The sequence below is a fragment of the Bidens hawaiensis genome, unplaced genomic scaffold, assembly GCF_021521415.1.
Source record: "Bidens hawaiensis isolate Kalapana, Puna unplaced genomic scaffold, B.hawaiensis_p1.1 tig00034679_1, whole genome shotgun sequence".
Classification (NCBI taxonomy): domain Eukaryota; kingdom Viridiplantae; phylum Streptophyta; class Magnoliopsida; order Asterales; family Asteraceae; genus Bidens; species Bidens hawaiensis.
The window spans coordinates 112,305-136,973 of record NW_027496016.1 but is presented as its reverse complement, the minus strand read 5'-3'; the positions used below and the strand labels follow the sequence as shown (position 1 = coordinate 136,973).

General features: G+C 37.7%; 2 protein-coding genes across 2 annotated transcripts; both read left to right on the top strand.

Annotated features, from left to right (window-relative positions):
* Positions 1–16,400: 16,400 nt before the first annotated feature.
* Positions 16,401–17,760, top strand: LOC143586480 (RING-H2 finger protein ATL38-like). Its single transcript, XM_077068023.1, has one exon. It carries the CDS (start codon positions 16,442–16,444, stop codon positions 17,519–17,521), a length of 1,080 nt encoding a protein of 359 aa, XP_076924138.1. The 5' UTR covers positions 16,401–16,441; the 3' UTR covers positions 17,522–17,760.
* A 905-nt stretch (positions 17,761–18,665) lies between these two features.
* LOC143586479 (uncharacterized) lies at positions 18,666–21,107 on the top strand. The gene is made up of 2 exons (XM_077068022.1): positions 18,666–18,748; positions 20,219–21,107. Exon 2 carries the CDS (start codon positions 20,230–20,232, stop codon positions 20,965–20,967), a length of 738 nt encoding a protein of 245 aa, XP_076924137.1. The 5' UTR covers positions 18,666–18,748; positions 20,219–20,229; the 3' UTR covers positions 20,968–21,107.
* Positions 21,108–24,669: the final 3,562 nt, after the last annotated feature.

Here is a 24,669-nt window from a genome sequence, read left to right as displayed (position 1 = left end):
AACGTGATGCAAAGCTGAGCTGTTAGACCTGCTGTTAGGTTATGTTGTAAATGTTATATCTCATGAACTACGAGACCAATTGGGTTGGTTCCACTTCTGGAGGTTGACTCACTGAGTTAGGAACCAAACCCAAGTGGTCTTGCATTTATTGGATTTTTCGTTTAACGGGAATTGCAAATAACATTCTGATGTGCATGAATCTGACTGATATAAGTTAGCTGTAATGTTTTGATCATTATGAACAATCTATATGGAATAAAAATAAGATAAAAGATGTTCTGGAAACCTAAGATATGTATGCTCCTGTGGTAATTTTTGGTAAATTAATTGAGACGTTATAATCGGTAAACTAGTGCAATCTTTCAAGTAGAAATTCTGTCATAACGAAACTAGCTGCTGAGTTGTATAGGAATGCATGAAATATGATAGTTTTTATATAATTGTTGTATTTTGACCAAAATACCCTTGCGGGGAATAGTTGCTAGTTGATTGCCATGAATTGACCAAATTGCCCTTATGGGGAATAATGGTTAGTTAGTCTTTGTTTGTTGACCAAAATGCCCCTACGGGAATAATTGCTAATAAGTATGTTATTAATACGTGACACGAAAGTAATTGCTCACTCATGTATCGTATCACAATTTTACTTGTTTAAGTCACACACGATTCACAAACGAAACACGAAACATGTTACGTGCATAGGTATTATGTGCCGAGTCTAGAGACTCGTTAAACATTCCGATACTTAGAAAATCTCTTTGTTATTTTAGAACGCTAGAGAGTTTTCTACGACGCGCATCACTCGGTGATCTAGATCGGATATTCTTCGCAAACAGTGAGTTCACTTACCCCACTCTTAAACTGTTTTCAAACGTTTTTCACTTGGGGGAGATAACATACTCCGATAAACATATTTTCTGAGATAAACGCATATGAAAGATTTTGTTATAAATTATATATCACTTGTAAAGGCTAAGCGGCATACGTAACATTTGAAGTCCCACACATCGGACCGGTTAATATTTGGAATAGCGAGTCACTTTTGGGTAGTACTACTGGGTTTGACAAACCCCACCCGACGCTAAGCTCAACTGGAGGTTGAGTGGGTGTAAATTTTGGCTAACACTTACCATGGTCTGGAGGACCTGGTGACGGGCACTTGATAAACAGTCAGCTTCGGTCGCGAACCACTTAGCGATACTTGTTGTATAGATTAGCTACCTATCGATATATAATTTGACATAACACTATCTGGTAATGCAAAACACTTAAACGCTGTAACGTGGTTACACACTTAAACGCTGTAACGTAGTTACACACTCAAACGCTGTAACGTGGTTACACACTTAAACGCTGTAACGTAGTTACACACTCAAACGCTGTAACGTGGTAACACACTCAAACGTCGTAACGGGGTTACGCAACATTTAAACGTCGTAACGAGGTTACGCAAAACGCTAAACGATTTATCTTATATAACTTGTGAACTCACCAACCTTGTGTTGACACTTTTAGTATGTTATTCTCAGGTAGCCGAGGCGGGCGCGCGGTTTAGGAGCATGCATTAATGAAAACACTTTTATTCTGCAAACTTAATTTTAACAGTTACATTTGGTTTTAAGTCGTCCTGCGTGACGCAGCTTTTGAATTAAGGTTTTACGCTTCCGCACTTACTTTCATTTAAACGTTTTTCTTTGGTTTGGTTATAACTAATGATTCCGATCCTGCCAGTTCACACCCTCTGACGGTAAAACTCCGTTAGTGGATTTTGAGGGTGTGACATAATTTCATAAACAAGTTTAAGACTCAAGTTGTACGAACACATGAACATCCCAAAACGTTAAAAATAAAAGGGGATTAGGTACGAGATTACTCACTTGTAAAAGGTGCGTTGAAAGATAACGTAAGAACCAACTTTTAAACAAGCGAAAGTTAACCTATAAATAAGAGGTTATTGGTTTAACGATTGGTTTTTATGTCTTGAATATATGCAAGTCACTTAAACAAATTATTTAAAAAAAATTATATATTATATATTTACCGAGATTTCTGGGCAGAAAAGAAGAGAAGACGGATTGCAAAGAGGGGAGTGGAGGCGTCGCTGAGGATCTTCGGCTGAGAGTAAGGGAGAAAGATTTTGGGGAGTGTTTAAGTGTTTAATTATCCAAGAAATTAGTTTTATTTATAGGAAAACCCTAGGGAACACATCCCTTGAATTGGGGAAAAAGATCTTATCAAATCAAAGCAAAAGATATCAAAAGCAAGAGATATGGTGGCAGCTGCAGGGGATGGGGAAGGCTGACAGGTTACTGTTCATAGCATGGGAGGGGTCAGTCAAAGTACTGTTCAGGACATGGAAAAGAAGATTTTAAAAGATTATGCCAGTTACTTTTTCTAACAACCAAGAGGGTTGGTAAGCAAGCTGCGCCGAAAGTGACTTTTCGGACAGATGTCAGATCTGGCCTACTGTGCCCATACCTTGGCAGGTATAGCACAGAAGATAAGATATTTCAAAAGCATACAGGCTGGCTTAAACTGGAGAAAAGACTTAAGTGTCTAGCGCGAGAAGGCTTGAGTGCGCGAGGGCGAAGGCAGACAGAACAATCCTTAGCGCGCCGCGGGAAGAACTACAATCCTTAGCGCGCCGCGGGAAGAACTACAATCCTTTGCGCGCCGCGGGAAGAACTACAATCCTTTGCGCGCCGCGGGAACAGTTCGTCTCGCGTATCGCAGGAACAGCTGGTCTTTACGCAGGCTTCCTTGTAAGGAGTCTGGCGCGTGGAGCTGCGCAGACATCCTTAGGCGGGAAGAACCAAAGGACAAGCAAAGAGTTAAGAGAAAAAGGGGCGGGACGGCGGAAGGGAATTATTATTATTATCATTATTATTATTAGTAATATATATATATATATATATATATATATATTTGATAAATTTATAAAGATTATAATCAAATTTTAAATCTTAAAATCGGATCCGAAAACGGGTACCTGGGTCGGGTCGGATTTGGGCAGTTGCCACAGTCTTCCCTACTTTAAGAAATTTCGTCCCGAAATTTATCTCGAAGTAGGATGCGCAGAGAAAAGGTGCGGGTATTTGATCTTCAATTGATCTTCCCTTTCCCAAGTGAACTCGGCTCCGCGCTTGGACTCCCAGCGAACTTTGACAATAGGGATGCGACTGCGCTTGGTTTGCTTCACCTCGCGATCCATAATCTCAACAGGCTTCTCAACGAAATGCATAGACTCATCAACTTGAACTTCATCAAGTGGTATGTGGAGGTTCTCGTCAGCTAAACATTTCTTGAGATTGGATACATGGAACGTTGGATGCACATTGCTGAGCGCGGGCGGCAGGTCCAGTTTGTAGGCAACCTTTCCCACTCTCGCAAGAATCTTGAACGGACCAACATAACGAGGTGCAAGCTTACCTTTCTTCCCAAAGCGGACAACACCCTTCCAGGGCGACACTTTGAGGAGAACAAGATCACCAACTAGAAATTCGAGAGGCTTCCGCCTGCGATCTGCGTAACTCTTCTGTCGGCTTCTGGCAGTCAGCAGATGATCACGGATCTTGGCGATTTTATCGGTTGTCTCTTGAACTAGTTCGGGTCCTGTGATTGGAACTTCACCCACTTCGTTCCAACAAATCGGTGAGCGGCACTTTCGACCGTAAAGTGCTTCAAATGGGGCCATACCGATGCTGGAATGATAGCTGTTATTATAAGAGAACTCGATCAGAGGTAGGTGTGAATCCCAATTACCTCCAAAATCAAGAACACAAGATCGAAGCATATCCTCAAGGGTTTGGATGGTTCGCTCAGACTGTCCGTCAGTCTGAGGATGATATGCAGTACTCATGTCCAAACGAGTTCCTAACGCAGATTGGAGAGATTTCCAAAAGCGAGATATAAAACGGCCATCGCGATCGGATATTATGCTCAAGGGAGTACCATGATGGCAGACAATTTCTTTGACATATAGATGCGCAAGTTGTTCAACACGGTAGGTTTCACGAATGGGCAGAAAGTGGGCAGACTTGGTCAATCGATCCACTATTACCCAAATGCTATCATGTTTGCTTGCGGTCGAGGGTAACTTGGTGATAAAGTCCATTGCTATACTTTCCCATTTCCACGTAGGAATTTCTGGTTGTTCGAGCAAACCAGATGGGCGTTGATGTTCAGTTTTTACCTTAGAACAAGTTAGGCATTTAGCTACGAACACAGCAATATCCTTTTTCATACCGGGCCACCAATAAGTAAGGCGCAAATCTTTGTACATTTTGTCAGCGCCAGGATGAATGGAATACCGAGTTTTGTGCGCTTCACTCAGTATGTCAGTGCGAAGAATCTCATCATTGGGAATCCAGATGCGATTGAGATAACAGAGAGTTCCATTCAGGTTAGGGACTAGATGCGCTTCCGCACCACACGCTAACTCGGCGCGTAGGTTGCCTTTGCTGATCAATGCGCGCTGCGCGTCGCGAATGCGCGATTCAAGATTGCTTTGGATCGGCGCGAAGTGAAGCTGCGTGCGCGGCAAAATACAGTTGAGTTGACTGGGTTTGCGGCTGAGCGCATCGGCTACCACATTAGCCTTTCCAGGGTGATATCGGATCTCACAATCGTAATCGCTGATGAGTTCGTTCCATCGGCGTTGTCTCATGTTAAGTTCCTTTTGATCAAAAATGTGCTGAAGGCTTTTATGGTCGGTGTAAATGATGCACTTAGTACCATAGAGGTAGTGTCTCCAGATTTTTAAGGCAAATACAACTGCGCCAAGTTCGAGGTCGTGAGTCGTATAATTCTTTTCATGAATTTTGAGTTGCCTTGACGCGTAAGCGATAACCTTGCCTCGTTGCATAAGTACACAACCGAGACCTTGGTTGGAGGCATCACAATAAACGAAAAGGTCGTCAGTACCCTCTGGTAACGTTAGAACAGGAGCTTCGCACAACTTTCGCTTGAGCGTTTGAAAGGCTTCTTCTTGCTTAGAGCCCCAAATATACGGTTTGCCTTTGTGCGTTAATGCTGTTAAAGGCAAGGCGATTTTTGAGAAGTTCGAAATGAATCGCCGGTAGTAACCAGCTAAGCCCAAAAAGGAACGGATTTCGGTAGGAGTGGTCGGTGTAATCCAGTGCTTGATTGCTTCAATTTTGGATGGGTCGACATGAATACCCATCTTGTTTACAACATGACCAAGAAACTGTACTTCGTCAGACCAAAACTCACACTTGGAGAGTTTGGCATAGAGTTGTTCGGTTCGAAGCTTTTGTAACACCAACAGAAGATGTTGTTCATGCTCGGCCTTGGTTTTGGAATATACCAGAACGTCATCGATAAACACGATCACGAATTGGTCCAAGAAAGGCCTACACACCCGGTTCATTAGATCCATGAAGACAGCGGGTGCGTTGGTTAAACCGAAGGGCATGACCAAGAATTCAAAATGACCGTAGCGGGTTCGAAAGGCAGTTTTGGGAATATCTTCTTCGCGGATACGCAACTGGTGATAGCCAGAACGGAGATCGATTTTTGGAGAAACAAGAGGCACCTTGGAGTTGGTCAAAGAGGTCGTCAATACGCGGTAAGGGGTACCGGTTCTTAATGGTGAGCTTGTTCAGCTCGCGGTAATCGATACACATGCGAAACGAACCGTCTTTCTTTTTAACGAACAAAACCGGAGCACCCCACGGCGAAGAGCTAGGGCGAATGAATCCTTTATCGGTCAACTCTTGAAGTTGACTTGCTAATTCTTGCATTTCAGCGGGTGCAAGTCGATAAGGAGATTTGGCTACGGGGGATGCACCAGGGACAAGATCAACACGAAACTCGACTTCCCGAGCGGGAGGTAAACCAGAAAGATCTTCGGGAAATACTTCAGGAAAGTCACGCACGATGGGGATTTCATGAAGTTTCTTCTTTCCTTCATCGGGTTTGACCACATGAGCTAAGAACGCGACACATTTCTTTCGTAAAAGTATTCGGGCTTCAGTGCATGACATAAGTTTAAGACCGTTAGATGGTTTCTCGCCGTAGATATGAAGATCTTGACCATTTTCCCGAGGAATGCGAATCAATTTCTTGGCGCAGATTACTTCGGCGCGATTTTGCGAGAGCCAGTCCATACCAATAATAACATCAAAACTTCCAAGAGGCATGGGAATGAGGTTGATTAGAAAATCGTGTTCATTAAGGTTAAGCGTGCAATCTTTGATCACGGAGTTTATTATAATTGTTTCACCGTTAGCCATTTCAACTGTAAAGTTTCCGTTTAAGTTTATTCGCGGTCGCGCAAGTTTTTGTTCAAATGCGCGAGAAATAAAACTCCTATCGGCGCCAGTATCAAAAAGTATAGATGCATATTGTCCGTTAAGTAAAAATGTACCATTAACCACGTCATTATTCGCTTGCGCTTGGTGCGCGGTTATATTAAAAGCTCGTCCGCGCGCCACTTGGTTTGAAATTTGGTTAACCGGATTAGCTTGCGTAATTTGTACTTGCAGTCTCGGGCACGCGTTCCGGAAATGACTGGGGTCACCGCAGTTATAGCACGACCTGGGTCGTGGATTATGGTATGTTGATTGTGGGTTTTGCGGGTAGGTTGGTGGTGTTTGCGCGATTGGGTTGGCGGGAAGGACTCTACAGTACTCAGCAGTGTGACCAATACGGCCACATCGGTTGCATAGTCGACACGGGGCTTGAGTTGGGTGATGAAGTTTACAGGTTGGGCAAAAGGGTTGGTTTCCTGTGTAAGGTTTCTTAGTTGACGGGGCAGGGAGCGCGGAATTGGTTAAGGCATAGTTATGGACTACAGGGGGTGTTGGGTAGGTTGACAGTGGGTTAGGAGCGTGTACTGGAGGTTGGTAGGCGGGTTGCTGGACAATGAGCGAGTTGGTAAGCGCGTAGGCTTGATGATTGGGTTTGTGCCTGCGTTTGAGGTTGTTACGGTTTGAGGGTTCTGGCTTGGTTTCTGTTGGTTCTGGGACAGTCTTGGTGAGTTTGGTCTTCTCGGCTCCCCGCAGGAACAGGGTTCCTGCCCTGACATGGTTGTCGCTGAGCACAGCGGCCAACTCGATGGCGTCAAAGAGGGTTACTGGGTTCCTGGCCCATACAGAATCTTGAATTTCCATGGGGAGACCCCCAAGAAACTTTTCGATGGCGCGGCGGGAAGGGGTAACTAGGTGCGGGACAAGCAAACTTAGTTCGTGAAAACGCGTAGCGTACTCGCGCGCTTCGCCACTGTACTGTTTCAAGTTCCAAAATTCCTCCTCAAGGCGCTTTACTTCGTTGGGAGGGCAGAATTCTCGAGTCAAAAGATCCTTGAATTCCTCCCAGAGCATGCTAGAAGCAGCCTCTGCGCCACGCGCGTGAGCTACTCCGTTCCACCATGTAAGCGCCCTTGATTCCAGGAGACTTGAGGCGTATAAGGTTCGTCGGTCTGGAGGGCAATGGGTATGGAGGAAGGTGTTCTCAATTTTCTCGAGCCATTGGAGCATTACGGTGGCTCCTTCGAGCCCTGTGAATTTCGGAGGGTTACCCGCATTAAAGGACTTAATATTGTATCCGGAGGGGTTGGTATTATTTTGATTTAAGGCTTGGGCTATTGCGGCGGCCATTTCCTGGGAACGACGCTGCATACGTCTGCGCGAGGCTTCTCTCCTCTGATGACGGCGAGCTGATAGCGGAGGCATTCTATAAAAGTTTTAGTTTTTGTTAATATCTTGGTATGGGAAATCGTTTTAGTGCAAAGTATATCATTGTAAAGCTTGTTTCGCGGAGTTAAATGCTATCAAATTTTGAAGTAAAATATGAATTTAAATGCAAACTTAATACAGGTAATGAATTCGAATTGAAAATCGACAATTCATGCATCACCATGACTTTTCAAATCTTCAATTTAAAATATACGAGTAAATGAGTATTGGAGGTTGACAATTCATGTATCACCATGACTTTTCAAATCTTCAATTTAAAATATACGAGTAAATGAGTATTGGAGGTTGACAATTCATGTATCACCATGACTTTTCAAATCTTCAATTTTAGAACATAAAGTTAATGGGGATTGAAAATCAACTATTCATGTATCACCATGACTTTTCGGATTTTCAATGTTAAGTCCCAACAACAAACGAATATGTAAGTAAAGAAACGAATTGAAATTTAACAATAAAAATCGAAAGATCGCGGATAAAACATGAAATCATGTGCTGCGTATGCGCAAGCATATTTTATAAATATCGAGTAATTAACAATTAGCGCGCAATCATGAGATTTTTCTCATGCGCGAGAAGGGACTCTTAGGTATTCTAGGTCGTTACGTCTAACCACCTAATCCTAAAGTCACAGAGCTCTGATACCAATCTGTAACACCCCGACCGATGGCGGATTATACATCGGGGCGCTACGAATTGTTTCATTACTCGTGACACTATTTGGGTGTCAATATTTGATAAATACATTTCATTGCGCATGCGCATAACACACCATAAAGTAACATAAATCACATATCATAACTCATAATATTCAAATACATAAATTTGTCTTGTTATATTTTAAACTAGGTCCAAAGTAAAAGAAAACATCCTACGTGTCCTCGAGTTTCCAAAAGCAGCTACAGCAAACCTGAACAAGTGTTAAAATAAAACGTCAACACTTGCGTGTCGGTGAGAAATCAAGTTTAATAGATATAAATAGATAATAACAAAGCACTGCGCGCAACATGTGTATAACTGGTGTTCAACATAGTGTGTAAACAGATTGTGATCAAGCCTAAATAGATCATAGCTCATAGTTCATAGCGTGCTCCAAATCGAGCAAAAACAAATAATCATTCGTGTATGTGCAAACAAACCAAGAAAAATCGTAACAATAGGTCTCCCGTGTTTATCTAATGGATCCATGAAAACTTCGGAATAGGCCGATCAAAGCGGTTAATGATCAACACATACAAATATACAACACTAGTAAACGTCCATAACACATGGGTTTTGCGCACATAATTTCATAAACAAGTTTAAGACTCAAGTTGTACGAACACATGAACATCCCAAAACGTTAAAAATAAAAGGGGATTAGGTACGAGATTACTCACTTGTAAAAGGTGCATTGAAAGATAACGTAAGAACCAACTTTTAAACAAGCGAAAGTTAACCTATAAATAAGAGGTTATTGGTTTAACGATTGGTTTTTATGTCTTGAATATATGCATGTCACTTAAACAAATTATTTAAAAAAAATTATATATTATATATTTACCGAGATTTCTGGGCAGAAAAGAAGAGAAGACGGATTGCAAAGAGGGGAGTGGAGGCGTCGCTGAGGATCTTCGGCTGAGAGTAAGGGAGAAATATTTTGGGGAGTGTTTAAGTGTTTAATTATCCAAGAAATTAGTTTTATTTATAGGAAAACCCTAGGGAACACATCCCTTGAATTGGGGAAAAAGATCTTATCAAATCAAAGCAAAAGATATCAAAAGCAAGAGATATGGTGGCAGCTGCAGGGGATGGGGAAGGCTGACAGGTTACTGTTCATAGCATGGGAGGGGTCAGTCAAAGTACTGTTCAGGACATGGAAAAGAAGATTTTAAAAGATTATGCCAGTTACTTTTTCTAACAACCAAGAGGGTTGGTAAGCAAGCTGCGCCGAAAGTGACTTTTCGGACAGATGTCAGATCTGGCCTACTGTGCCCATACCTTGGCAGGTATAGCACAGAAGATAAGATATTTCAAAAGCATACAGGCTGGCTTAAACTGGAGAAAAGACTTAAGTGTCTAGCGCGAGAAGGCTTGAGTGCGCGAGGGCGAAGGCAGACAGAACAATCCTTAGCACGCCGCGGGAAGAACTACAATCCTTAGCGCGCCGCGGGAAGAACTACAATCCTTAGCGCGCCGCGGGAAGAACTACAATCCTTTGCGCGCCGCGGGAAGAACTACAATCCTTTGCGCGCCGCGGGAACAGTTCGTCTCGCGTATCGCAGGAACAGCTGGTCTTCACGCAGGCTTCCTTGTAAGGAGTCTGGCGCGTGGAGCTGCGCAGACATCCTTAGGCGGGAAGAACCAAAGGACAAGCAAAGAGTTAAGAGAAAAAGGGGCGGGACGGCGGAAGGGAATTATTATTATTATCATTATTATTATTAGTAATATATATATATATATATATATATATATATATATATTTGATAAATTTATAAAGATTATAATCAAATTTTAAATCTTAAAATCGGATCCGAAAACGGGTACCTGGGTCGGGTCGGATTTGGGCAGTTGCCACAGTCATCATATGTCAGGAAATAAAGAGTTCTTTACTACCTTGGATGAAGGAGTTTCGGGTCAAGTGAAGTTTGGTGATGGATCCAAGATCGAAATCAAAGGTAAAGGTAACGTGACTGTGGTAAGTAAGACTAGTGAAAAGAAAACGTTGTGTGATGTTTTCTATATCCCTAAGTTAAAGACCAATCTTCTTAGCTTGGGAAAGTTAGATGAAGAAGGATGTTAAATTGAAATAGCCAATGGGATATTGAGGCTATCTGATAAGAAAAAGAGATTGTTGATGAAGGTTCAGAGAAATCTGAATATGACGTACAACATTAAGCTTCAGGTATGTTGTAATCCTAACAACTTTGAAGATGAAAAGAAAGAAAGTTATGATGTGAAACCGGTTATGAAAGTGAAGGATATTCGCTTTGGAACGATCCCGAATGATTTGTTTGGAGTTCGTGAAAGTATTGGTCAAGAACGAGTTGATGAAAAGAAGCGAGTTGAGAAAGAAAATGACGATGTGGTTTCAAAGTTAAGTACGGAAGGAACGAATGCTAAGTTTGAAGAAACGGTGAAGCAAGTATGCTATAGTCAGTTGAAAATGAGGAACCAATGCAAGAAGAAATACAATTCAAGATTAAGGGGGTGAATGAATGATTAATCTTGAATTAGTAATATAGTTAAGGGTTTGTTTTGTTAAGTTTTATATTAATATTTGTTTAGTAAGGTAAGAATATTATGGATTGTTCTAGAATAAGTTTGTCTTGTTTTCCAAGTTAGGTTTCTTTTGGAAAGCAAGTTTAGTGAGCCTATAAATAGGGTTTAGTTTATTAGTTTTATTAGGAGAGAGTTGAGAGAGAGTTAAGAGAGAGTCAAGGGAGTCTCATCTCCATATACGTTTGATAAGTTCGTGAAGTTCGTTTGTTATGTTCGTTTGATTATATGAAAAGAGTCGAGGGTTGTTACCTCAATATCTCGTATTTGTTTGTTTGATAAGTTCGTTTGATATGACTGTTTGACCCGTTTGGGCCAACACAAACACGACCGTGCTTATTCGTAAGCTGGTTGTTTACTCGTCTCAAGCTAAGACAAGCATGTTCATTAGATGACACGGTTGTTTACCATCATGACATTCGTCAATTACCTTTTATGTTTATATAATGATTATTTTCCATTTCTTATTATACGTTTATACATGGTCTTGTATTGTATTTCCTATAGGAATATAAAGAACATCTTTATTGATTTATTTTAATAAGAATAACTCATTTTCTTATATCTCTCACTAGTAGAATGTACTAAGGTTCAATATATGATTTGTATTACCCGTCAATAAAAATTTAATAACTCAATTTTCTATATTGGTTTCTCGTACGTATTGCTAAAGTTCAGTATATGATGTGTGTTCATCTTTAATAAAAAAATCAAAGTTATAAACCAATTTGATTAACTTGTTCATAAGAATTATTATAGTTACACGTTAGACAAATCATAATCATTCTACTCCGTCCACATGAAAGATAGCCGACCATTAGGAATATTCTGTTCAAACATCATCAACATGGTTTAGACATAATTTTGGTTGCGGAGTGACGGGGAGCTTCACAAATAAGCGCTTGAGGGTGAATAATCCATTGTGGGTGACTTTCTGAATAAAAAAAATAAAAAATAAAATAAATGAATAAATATGTGTGTTTCTCTTCAAAATATATGTAATAACTAAAATATAAGTAAATAACATTATGCATAGTTTTAGACAATCGAAATTTGAATAAATAACAAAACTTAGTTTGTCTTGATAGGTTTGAGTGGTCGACAATGTGACTATTTTGTACATATGTTAAAAGATGTTTTGTAAGGTAATGATTTTGAGTAATTCGTCTTTTTCAAACAACCAAAACGAATTGTTTTTTTAATCAATCCATAAGAAACAATAATATCACAGCTTACAAGTGGCATTACAAGAAGAATCTTGTAACCAAAAGATTCTTAGCCGACTCTACAAATATTAGAATCTTTACTGAATCTATTAAAATATTAAACTTGTTATTTTGGAATATTAATTAGTCCTCATCATTTTTTTTACTGCAGGTGATAGATACTTTAACATCATTATTCAAGAAGAATAAAAGAAACCGAATCAAATTGATGTTTTATCTCCGTTACAATACAAAAGTATTGTGACGAACCAAAACCAAAATAGTGACTAAATTTACTTGGGATAAACCAATTAAAACTACTAAGACTTTGTTAAAACTATCATAAAATTTATAAATAGTCTCTTCACTCCTATGTCTTTACAAAAGCAATACTAGGTAAAGCACGATCATACTTTGTTAAACACATGCAACATCAAACATAGTCAATCTTGGTTAAACACATAAATCGTTATTCGCTCATCCTATGCGTGTGTCCATGCACTACCTATGGCTAGACATACACGGCTAGGTTGCCCGCAATGTTTAGATGAAACACATAACATAATAAACTACATTTATATGTGAGTGCACGAGTTCCAATGACTAGGCTTGAACAATAAATACAACTATGATTCTCGATAAGTTGTTCCCACGTCATAATATGCACCGATGACGGAGTGACTTAAATTCAGTGGCCACCAATTCCAACAAAGCCACTAACAACGATAAGCTATGTTAACTCTTTGTACAAACATGTCACAATCTCTCATATTTGGAATACACGAAGGTTGCGATTTTTAGTATTGAAATGACATACGGCTACCAAGATTGAATTACTATAAAAGTATCTCCAACTGACTACTGCAGGTTCAACCACGGGTACTAAACTCCACATCAACAAACGAATGTAAACCATAAACGAAAATCAAATCAAAACTCTTATCATTTGCTATAGCAACGGACTAGTACCGTACAAATTAACTCAGGTTTATATGTCGCAAATGTTAGTGATTTTATTGTAATTGGGGATTAACTTGTTAATCAATTTAATTGTAATATAAATCTAAATAAGTCGGGTGTACGTGGGTACGTACACACTTATTTGATATATCTCATTATAATTTGCAATTCTATTGATACTTAGGGGCAAAGACCCTAAGCTATGAGGGTTCCAAGGGGGCAAACACTATCTTGGCGGTGGGTTCGGGGGCAGCGCCTCTGGTAGCAGGGTCCAAGAGACAGCAACCCTGTTAGGGTGGGTTTTCGTATCTATTTTAATGTCACAATGAAGGAGAGTTTTTATTGTATTTGAAATTCAAATACTTAACTGTTGATAACTGCTATAGCAGTTTATGACCCTAACCCTAAAACACTATCGTTTGATCATACGATGTATTCTCTGGTCCACAAAACTCTCTCAAATATATACTGGAATTTTTGCTCAAATTATTATGAGTTTTATCTGGTTAAAATATTTGAGAATCACAAATAGCAGTATTTGAGAATCACAAATAGTATTGATCTGAAAGTGATTCACGACTCTGATATATCCATGATAACTCGTTTTCTGCAAAATTCTCCAACAGCAAAAATTTAATTCCTCTATCATGTTCTTCGATTACTTAAAAGAGGAACTGATCTATGTTATTGGTTTCAATGGACAAGATTATTTGATTACTATAAATCTTTATTAACTACTAGTTTGAGGGCCGTGTATTACACGGGTGCACGGGTAATTGATAAAAATTTTATACTTTAACCATTAAGTGAAATATAATCATATTTTTTTATACAGTTACAGTTTATATTAAAATCACATAAATTACATAACTAAACTTACACATATATGTTACAAATAAGTAAAACCTTCTTTGTACGCTACATTTGTGATTGTATTAGTGGTATACATTATTAATCACAAATAAAAATATTTAGTTCACACTTACTTGTAACTCTTGATAAGGTAACATATATGTATTCTTATGACTCTTGATATAGCCACACATAATTGTCTGTGTGGTAGATAAGATTCTTCAAGTACACGACAACTATAGATGAATGATAATATATCCATGAAACTAACAAAAAAAATATTCATACACATAAAATAACATACCTTTTAATCAATTAATATAATATCATTTTAGGCAAATTTTTTATCCCAGAAACATGATTATCCAAAAAACCAGATTACCTAAACTTTAATGATATAGTCATACTTATAATCTTTAGAATTTGAAAGTGATTGAGCATGATAAATTTGGTGTCATTAATATTTGTGTATGATAAATTTTTACTTGATTTTATATTTTACAATTAACAATTATATAATCAAACAACATGTAAAACCGGAAATTAAAATATAACAAAATTATTTTTCATTTCATATTAATGGAAAATGACAAACACATACTAACCTTAAAGCCATGTTCAAATAAAAGTAATTATTCTGAGTTAGCAGAATATTATAAGATACAAAGTTGCATAAAGTGAAGGTAGTGATTCTTATTTATAATATTTGAAACTATTGGATAAGGATTGTTGGAAGCATGGTAAACGACTTTTAACCGGATTTTCTATAATGTGAAAATATATGTTTTTGAAGCATTTTGGTCTGAGTTATAGAATAAAATATTGAAAATAAATATTGATTTTTTTATTGCTAAAACCTTTTATACTAAGCAAAAAATTCATATAAATAAATGACATATACTTCATATAGTAAATCGGTATACATATAGATTATAAGTATAATATTAAACTTCAATAAATTAATGATAAACACCAAGATATATATAATAGGTATTCTCCATGTTTGCAATATTTATACAAAACGTTTGGAGAAAATTATTTTCCTGAGTTCAAATGCATACGAGAAAATTATTAATCCAAATTTGAAACCAATCTTATATAAAAAATTAGACAGTGTTGCTCGAATCCCAGTTTAAAAAACAATTTGTAGTTTACCATACAAATCCAAATTCTTCGACAATGATGCACCTTTTATTTGCTTTAATTTGCAATTACTTGTGAATTTAAAATCAACGTCAATTTTAATATTTCTTTATTTTCTTATTTCACCATTAATGCTAATGAATAAATCGATTAGGATTTACATATAATAAAAATAAATTTGAATCCATATATTGAAATGATTTAAAAGATAATGACCATATATTAAAATAAGTGAAAAAATATGAGAAGAGCTATGAGATTGACAAGTGATAAAAGTATGTAGTTTTTTATTAGAATAGATAGATTAAATGTAAAAAAAACAATCAAATGGGCAAGTGGCATTAAGAGAATCTCGAAAGCAAATAAAACTATATAGTTTTTTTTAGTTGCCGGATATGAAACAAGAATCTATACATCCATTTGGAAATTAGAGAATTAAAACTCCGATATCATCAAAGAATACAAAAAATAAATTACTAAAAATAAAATTCGATGAAATTTATTTGACATTAGAACTATTCGATGATATTGATACAAGTCTTGTGATAACTTATAAACAACCAGTAATATTCAAAAAATTAATAAATAGCCAATTAAATTGATAAAAACTATATATCATAAGCATAATCCAACATATTGAACTAGATTCATAATCCTTTTTTTTCTCGTTTTAATCAAACTTAAACATATAAGTTTATAACTTTTAACTTTATATGCAATTCGTTTTGACCGGTTCTTTGAGTTGTACCACACTAGAAATGGCAAGTCAACCCTCCATTTGTTAAGAGCACCCATGCATAACGATTGGTTTGTGGCGAGGGAAGTCCGTTTGTGTCAGGTCCTTGCATTTAGACGTGTTCGTTTGAAATTTCCTTAAATAACAAATTTAACAATAATATCAACTCATATAAGGCAATTTATATGATCTAATGAACGAGTTACTCCAGTCAAATCAACTCGAGATTCAATACAAGCAAGCTATCTTCATTCTCAAACGCAACTCTATATCGATCCGTGTCATGAAATGTAGTTTACTATTTATTTCATAATTTATTTAACAAAAACAGTATTAGGTCTTCCATTTGTCTTAATATAAATCTAATTATTAGTTACTATAAACTACACTAAAAATTCATAAGTCAAAACTTTCACTATAATATATTAAAATTAAAACTTTGTGAACTATATAATTGTTTAACACAACTCTTAGCTTCTTTCATAAAATAATACATGTGTGTGTATTATAAAAAGTGTGTAAAGTAAACAACATAGAACACACATTTTATAACTCTCGAAGCAAAATCCATGGATCAAAACAAGTTTTCACTGGTTGTTGCCGTTCTCGTATTCATAGCAACAAGTTGTGTCGCCACCACGGAAACCGCCAGTGAGCCACCGTCTACGGTGTCTTTACCACCCCAAAACAAACCAAAGATAAACCTAAAAATGGTAATATTGTTGGCCTGCCTAATAACTTCCTTCTTATTAATATGCTTCTTTTTATTCTACTTTAGAAGATATGCCAACCGCCAGCTCGCTCTTGCTGCCACCACTGGACATGGCAGGGATCAAAGGGCCGCCATGAAGCTGGCGGCAGCTCGCGGGCTTGACCCGACCGTTATTGCTGAGTTCACAAGTTTTACATACTCAAAAGTTAAAGATATCAAGATTGGTCAACATGTGCTAGAATGTGCCGTGTGCTTAAATGAGTTCCATGATCATGAGGCTCTTAGGTTGTTACCCGAATGCAGCCACGTGTTCCATCGAGATTGTATAGACGAGTGGTTGGCTTCACATGTCACGTGTCCGGTTTGTAGAGCGAGTCTTGTTCCGAAACCAAGTCAACTCAGTCGTGAAACTGTGTTGACTGACGGTCAAAAGAGGCACACAAAAGATCATGTTTCAGTTCAAATCAATGAACTGGAACATGATCTTGTACCGCCTAGGAAATTGTCTCGTTCTTGTTCAATGGGACATGTGATGGTGCAACAACGAATCATACCCAACGTTGATCGGTACACTTTAAGGTTACCAGACGAGGTACAAAATGTTCTTAAGAACGTTGGGACTGGGACTGATGTGTCACTATTACTAGAAAATGGTTTGAAAACGAGTCTAAAGAGTGCAAGTGCATGTTACGTTAGAGGGTCGAATTATTTTGACTACGAAAGGTTTGGCCACGAAAGACAACCGAGTGGACGGAGTATTGGGATCACGGGTTCATTTATCTCACGCTGCAGTAGTGGTAGTGGTTTCGGTAGTGATGTTAAGGATTCCGCAACGACTTCAAAACGATTTTTGACTTCTGTTAGGTCGTTTAACCGTTTGTTACAAGTAACAAATAAAGATACTGATATGATCATGACAAGATTAAACGATAGTTGATATCAAATAAGCTCAATTTGTAAATTTCATTTTTGTTGCCCTTCATGTCATAAAATTTTTATAATATCACACAAGTTTATGCCTAGTCATCTAATAGAATAAATGTATATAATCTTCTCATATCTTTCTGCGTATATTTACTGTTTGTTGCATAATCATGGTGTAGGATTAATTATGGTAATCTTTATGTAGACATCTTGTGAAGCGATAAACGAGTTGCACGGTATTGCATCTGAGGAAAATTACTCAAGATGTTGTATTGCAAACCAAAATTGAAAAAATGGTTGCAGGCTATAAGGGTTCAAAACTGAAAATTACTCATAATATATTACGGGTAATAATATGATCTCTTCTAATTCGAAATGTGTTTAGAGATATATTTATACATTTCAATAATATCAACTGTGACATCACTAGGTGGTGCAAGCATGAAAAAATAAAAAGTGACGGTAAGGAGAAGTCGGGCTAGTTATTAATTAGAAGATTTATTGTTATTGTTATTATATATTGTTAGTTGATTGATTTTCTCTTAAGAATGGTCTATGGACTCAATCATGCGGTCTACGGACTAATTTGTTGTTCTTGGCGACGCTTTCAGGCTAATAGGTTTCATGTTATGTTAATTCGAACTCGCTCGACCTGTTCAATTGCAACCTTATAATGCAATTGCACTCTGTTTCAGTTGCCGTTTTTGTTTATGTATTTGTGATTTATCCACCAGGCTAGTTCTGATGGTTCTTTGCGCCCAGTGTTGGTGTAGCAACTATATTTCGATATAACCTCTTTTTTCAAGGATTTCATAATTGGACATTGAACCCATTTAACATGATGGGAGTCGGTGGTGTATTGGACGCTGCTTTGCTATGCACTATTCATGGTGTTACCATAGAAAACGCTTTATTTGAACATGGTGATGGCGCAAATACATTATGTGCTTTTAACCCAACTCAAGCTAAAGAAACGTATTCAATGGTCAGTGCTAATCGCGTTTGGTCCCAAATCTTAAGCTAATTTACTAAATTCAGATCTTAAATTTACATAACCTTAGATTCAATTAGTCATTAAGGAATATGATGATAAATTGGGCTTTTGGGCCACTATGTTGGGCTTCAACTCTAACTTGAACAAGGGAAGTCATCTATGCTTCTCACTTATTCACACTTATTATTATTACAGTTTCCATCCATCAGACGAACAAAAGCTAGGGTTTTTGAGCACACAATCAAGGTAATCAATCTCCTGCTATAATTAGGAAATTTTATGATTTATTCATTTCCATTTTTTTATTCAAATAGATTTGAAATACGCGGAAATTAGGTTAATTTGTTATTAAATCAGACATTTGAAACACTTTATTGCGTGAATTTGGTACTTTTACTCGTTATTCTTTTGGTTTGTCAAAGTGTTTTCGTATTCGAACCTACAGAAAAAGCAATTTGTTATTAAATCAGACATTTTGATAATATGATTCCGCAGTTTAGTGTTGACTTTTTTTGAAGTTAGACTCTAATTTTGAACAATTAAGCTAACTGCAGCTGATCAGTGTTAGATATTTATTGTTTCTGTGTGCTTATTAATCTTTATAATTAGTATTCATTCATATCCACAATCAACCATTATTCAACACCACCACTGTTCCACCTCAGCCTGTTCTAAACTCCTGAACCATCACTCGATTCAATAATCACCGGGCATTTCTAAATCGGTTCACAAACAGATACTGAAGATCCTTTTGCATACCCTGAATCAAGACTCCTTTTCTTATGGGTGTAACCGAGCTCGGCTTGTTTTAACTAGGGGTGTGCACGGTTCGGTTCGGTTATTAGCATTAACTCAACCCAACCAATCGGTTGTCGGTTTGGTTAATTTCGGGTAATTTTGCTTAAAAATGCATGAAATGAATGCTTAAATATATGAAATGAAGATATGGAATTGAGATATTAGTACATGAAATGGAGATATAAATACATGAAAATGATAGTATTAAACAATTAATACATATAATACAAGAAATAGAGGAAAAAAGACTTGAAAATATGAGAAAATGAAGAGTTTGGTTCGGTCAATTCGGTTTTCGGTTTTCGGTTCGGTTTCGGTTAACGATTAGGTTATTGCTCACCCCTAGTTTTAACTTACGAGAGCTCAAGGTTGACTTGTTTCAAGCTTTGTTTCTAAAGCTCGACCGCAGCTCATGAGTCATTTTTCAAGTTTGGCTTGGGCTCGTTAATAATTTATTTATTAAATGATATACAATTCTAATTATTTTTATAAATTTTGAGTATAACTTTAAACGAGCCTAAACTCGGCTCGTTTTCGTGTTCAGTATCTTAAACGAGCCGAAGCTCTGCTCGAGATTCGTTGTAAAATGTGAAATTAATACATAGAAGTTCAAAAGAGTTACAATTTAAAAATATATAAGGATCGAGCTTGGGCTTGATAACTAAATGAGCTTTATTTGAGGCTTGGGCTCGGCTTGTGCTCAATAAGGTTCAGCTCATTTCGGGCTTTTTATCTATCTGAACTCGAGTAGCCCGTGAGCTGTCCGATACACTTGATACACTTAACTATCATGAGGTATTAGGGTTTTATTGTACTTTTATTACTGTCGATACACTTAACTACCATGAGTGGTAATAAACTATTTTAATTAGCATGATTACTTGATTAACCGGTTTCTTAATCTTTCTTGTTATCAAGGCTTCATCATTATGGTCATCACAGGAGAGCTATTATCAATTTCCCAATCTTCCATTTTGCTTCCCCAATTCCGTCCCCACGTGTCACTCCAAGCCCAAACTCGTACCCTGTGCTGCAAAGCTTGTACCACAGCCTCAACCAGTTGTACCCCTGCCTTATCATTAACACCCACATCAAATTTTTCGCTATCAAGAAACCGGTTTTCAAGTATCATAAGAGGCTGCACAGTCCCTGAAAAAGTACCAACCAATCTCTCTGTTGATTTTGTAGAAGGGACCGGTATTGAACCAGATAGCACTAGTGGTGGTGGTGGCGGTGAAATTGGTGGCGGTGAAGGAAACAACTTTGGCGGCAGTGGCGGTGGATCTGGCGGAGGTGGTGAAGGATCATCAGACAACAGTGAAAGCGAGCCTAAAAAGATGGGGATGTCAATGTCTCAGAAGCTAACACTCGGCTATGCCGCCTTGGTCGGGCTGGGTGGTTTGATGGGTTATTTGAAAAGCGGGAGTCAGAAATCTTTACTGTCTGGTGGCTTATCAGCGGCATTGTTGTACTATGTTTACACACAGCTCCCGATGAACCCTGTGTTTGCATCGTGTGTTGGGTTTGGTTTGTCGGCTGCTCTTTTGGGTGTGATGGGTTCACGGTTTAAGAATTCGGGTAAAGTTTTCCCGGCTGGTGTTGTGTCAGTTGTGTCGCTTATCATGACGAGTGGGTATTTACATGGTATCACGCGCAGCTTTCATTAGTGGTGGTCAAATGTGTAAGTTTATGGACTTGGAAGAGTTTAGTATTGTTCTTGTAATCTTTGACTTTGTTTGTGCTGAATAAATGGTTAAATACTGTTATAGAGTCTTTGTTGTGGTGACATGTGAAGCGGTTTTTGTTTGTTGGTGTGGTTTTTGTTCAACATAGTTTTCTAATTACTCAATCAGTTACCTTCGTGATCGGTTTCTGGTAAATTGTAAAAGTCTTTCATTCCTCCATTTCCAAATCGTTCATGATGTGGGAACAATTGCTTGAATCCCTTCGCCTTTTTGTTTCAAAACTGGTGTGTTGTTGGCAGCTCTAAAACATCTTGTGCCGATTCAAAGTCTCCGTTGTCGGTATTTTGACCCAAGAGAATAAGCGACCAAATTATCCGTCCGAAGTTACATTTCATAAAGTGTCTTGAAGTTTTAGGTTATGATTTGGCTCCATTGGCTCCAACCCCTAATGCTTTTCCATGTCTCCCTTAGAGATTTATATGTTACCGATTTCGTTTGATTTAGGTTAGTAGTTTCGACTGTCGATGTTGCGTTAGTTGTTTTTTTTTTAGGTTCAGTTTGGGGAAGGTTTTATGTTTTGCAGGTTAGTATTAAAACATTCAATTGATATAGATGTTGTCAACAAATCAGTATCGTAGATTTGAATGTGTCACGTTTTAGAATCGAGTTGCCGTAACGAACCGAGCTTGAATGTAGATATTGTTTTGGTCATATTACGACTTTATGTATTGGGCTTTCTTTTTCAGTTGCTAGAATATATGCCAGAAACCCTGCCTGTATCGTAGCAATATTGTAACAAACTAAACCGATACCGACTGAATTCCTGTCGCTTCCCCGTTGCAGTGATGAGGGTTGAGACCACTAGTTGAAACTATTTCTGAAGTTCCTTGAATGTCTTTTAATCACATGGGTTGTCATTTGTAAATACAATTTTATATCCATCACATATTTAGGAAAACTCTTGTGTCTTTCTAATGTCTCTCTTCTTTCTCTTGCTAGAATCTTCACTTAAGGTACATCGTAATACATCCTAAAATTTCAAGTAATAATATTTACATTATTTTAATAATCGAGTTTGGTAAAGAAATAACAAAATAGTAAAGGGAAGATAAGTAGGCTAATTAAAGAGAATTAATCATGGACTAAAAAGGAAAGATGAGTCTTAGGTCCATGGGCTTAAGGGAGTATAAACTAAATCTTTCCATTTCCATCTATCTTATCCATCTTATTCTCTCAACACACCTTAAACACACACAAACCCTTCCATTGTCGGCCGCAAGGAGAGAAAGAAGAACCGAGACCGAAATCGAGCCTCTTGTTGATAGATCCTAGATATTCAAGCTAGATACACGATTCAAGTCCATAAACGAGCTAGCCGTGACCTTAGAAACATCAAAAGGTATGTTCTTTGACCTTAAAGGTTACGTTTTTATGAACGGTTTGCTATGAAACTTGTAAATAGAGTAGATTGGACCTAGATGTTCCATAAAAATACAAACTTGATGATTTAAATGGATGAAATGGACTCATAGGTATGAACGGTTCATAAAGGAACCCTAAATCTAGGCTAGAACGTTTTAAATGTATAAAGATCCAAGCTTTACGCCTAAAACGGGTTAGATCTAGATGATAGTATAGTGACGGGGGTGCAACGATTGTGAATGATAATGATAGGAGGTTAAAAGTTCATGATTTGAACCTTAGATCAATAACTGAGCAAAGTAGAAATCATAAAAGTGAAATGAGGAGCTGGACAGGTGGTTTTCGGCCAACCTGTGGTTTTCGGCCAACATGTGGTTTTCGGCCATGGTGTTCTCGGTCTACATAGTTCTCTGCCATGTGGTTTTTGGCCACGGCGTTCTCGGCCGAAAACATGGGTTTTCGGTCAAATCAAGGTTCTCGGTCAACCATGGGTTTTCTGCCAGGGTTCTGTTTTCGGTCAAATCAAGGTTCTCGGTCAACCATGGGTTTTCTGCCAGGGTTCTCGGCTGACCAGTCTGTGCATGGTTGGGCCTAAACCCAGTTGGGCCCAGATGCTATATTAAACAGTAGAGTGAACCAACCTAAATGCTAAGCCCATACCCCTTATAAAGCAAACTAGCCCATTATCTTAGGCTTAACGAATAAGCCCAACTTAGAAAATAACTTAAAATGTTAATGGAAAATGTGTTAAGGCAGTTAATGGAAAATGTGTTAAAGCAGTTAACCCCAGCCAGGGGCTCTGCCCCTTGGACCCCGCTAGGGGCTGCCGCCCCTAGAACCCTGCTGCTAGGGGCGCTGCCCCCGGACCCCCGTTCATTGTGGGTTATATAAAGATAGAAATACGATACGAGTAGTAAATAGTTAATTGATACATGTGAATATTATACAGTTAGCCGTGCACAGCTCAAGAAGGGGATTACGATTAACGATGAACGTAACCTCATTCAGGTGAGTTTCTAGCCCCATTTCCTTGTTATGTTTTCAGGGCTGTGTGCATACTCGATATGATAGTTAACACACTTACCTTAACTGGTAAGTGTATGCTTTATATAGTTTATATGTTATGTATGTATATCTTAATGTGAGTGAAAGCTTGTCGGTACGTGAACGATCTTCGGATATTGCACGTGCTAACAAGGGAGGTATGTTTATGATAGGTGAATGTGTATGATATATATATATATATATATATATATATATATATATGTACAATATATGAATATGTATGAATGATTAAAGAAAGTATGTATGTTATGGGTATGTAAAGACAGTATGTTCGAAGATGAAGAAAGAGGGACCAGACCCTAATAATATCTGAGATAGAGAAGTAAACAGGGACCAGGCCCTAATAATATCTGAGATAGACAAGAAAAGGACCAGACCCTAATAATATCTGAGATAGACAAAGGAAAGAGGGAGCAGATCCTAATAATATCTGAGATAGAATGAACAGTAATTTATATAGTATAAAAGTAATAAAGTATGAATGTATGGAATTACGTAATGAGAGTAAGTTAGTAAAGTAATTATTATGTATCTTCGGATGCATGATTGAAGATAAGTGTATGTATTATACGATACGTGATTAACTAGAACTCACTCAGCGTAGCTGACTTTTAGTATGTACGCAGGTGAGTAGAATGAGGAAGCTCGCTTGAGAGGACACGTGGCATTGAATAAGAGGCTGGCATCGGGAGACTCAAGACGTTTATGTTTAATGTTTCGTTTATTTTGAAAGACTAGATGTTGTTTTGAAACAAGTTATGGATTTAAGTAATGCTTTTTTTGAAAGTTTTAATATTCCGCGTATGTTTTAGTTAACTCTGATGAATAGAACTATATTTATGAGTAAATCCAACGTCCAAATGTGAGGCACCAATAACGGGGCCTTACATACATTTTCTCTTTTTTAAAATAACAACTCACACACATTTTAATTCATTCCTAAATTACATTTTGTTTTCAATAAAACTCAAACTCTCAACATTTTTTTTAATAGACAAATTCTTAGAGAATGTTTGGGATTGAGTTTGAAAAATTCTTATTGGCTTATTGGTGTTTTCAAAAAGTTAATAAGTTAAAATGTGTTGGCAATCACAAAATTTTATTTATTAGCTTTTTAAAAGGGTTAAAAAACAGTTTTTTAAAAGCCTCAAATTTTGACTTTTTAAAAAAAGCCAATAAACACTTTTCAAACTCAAT

Coding starts and splice junctions, on each gene's coding strand:
- LOC143586480 (XM_077068023.1), top strand. CDS start 16,442: ATGGATCAAAACAAGTTTTCACTGGTTGTTGCCGTTCTCGTATTCATA.
- LOC143586479 (XM_077068022.1), top strand. CDS start 20,230: ATGGTCATCACAGGAGAGCTATTATCAATTTCCCAATCTTCCATTTTG.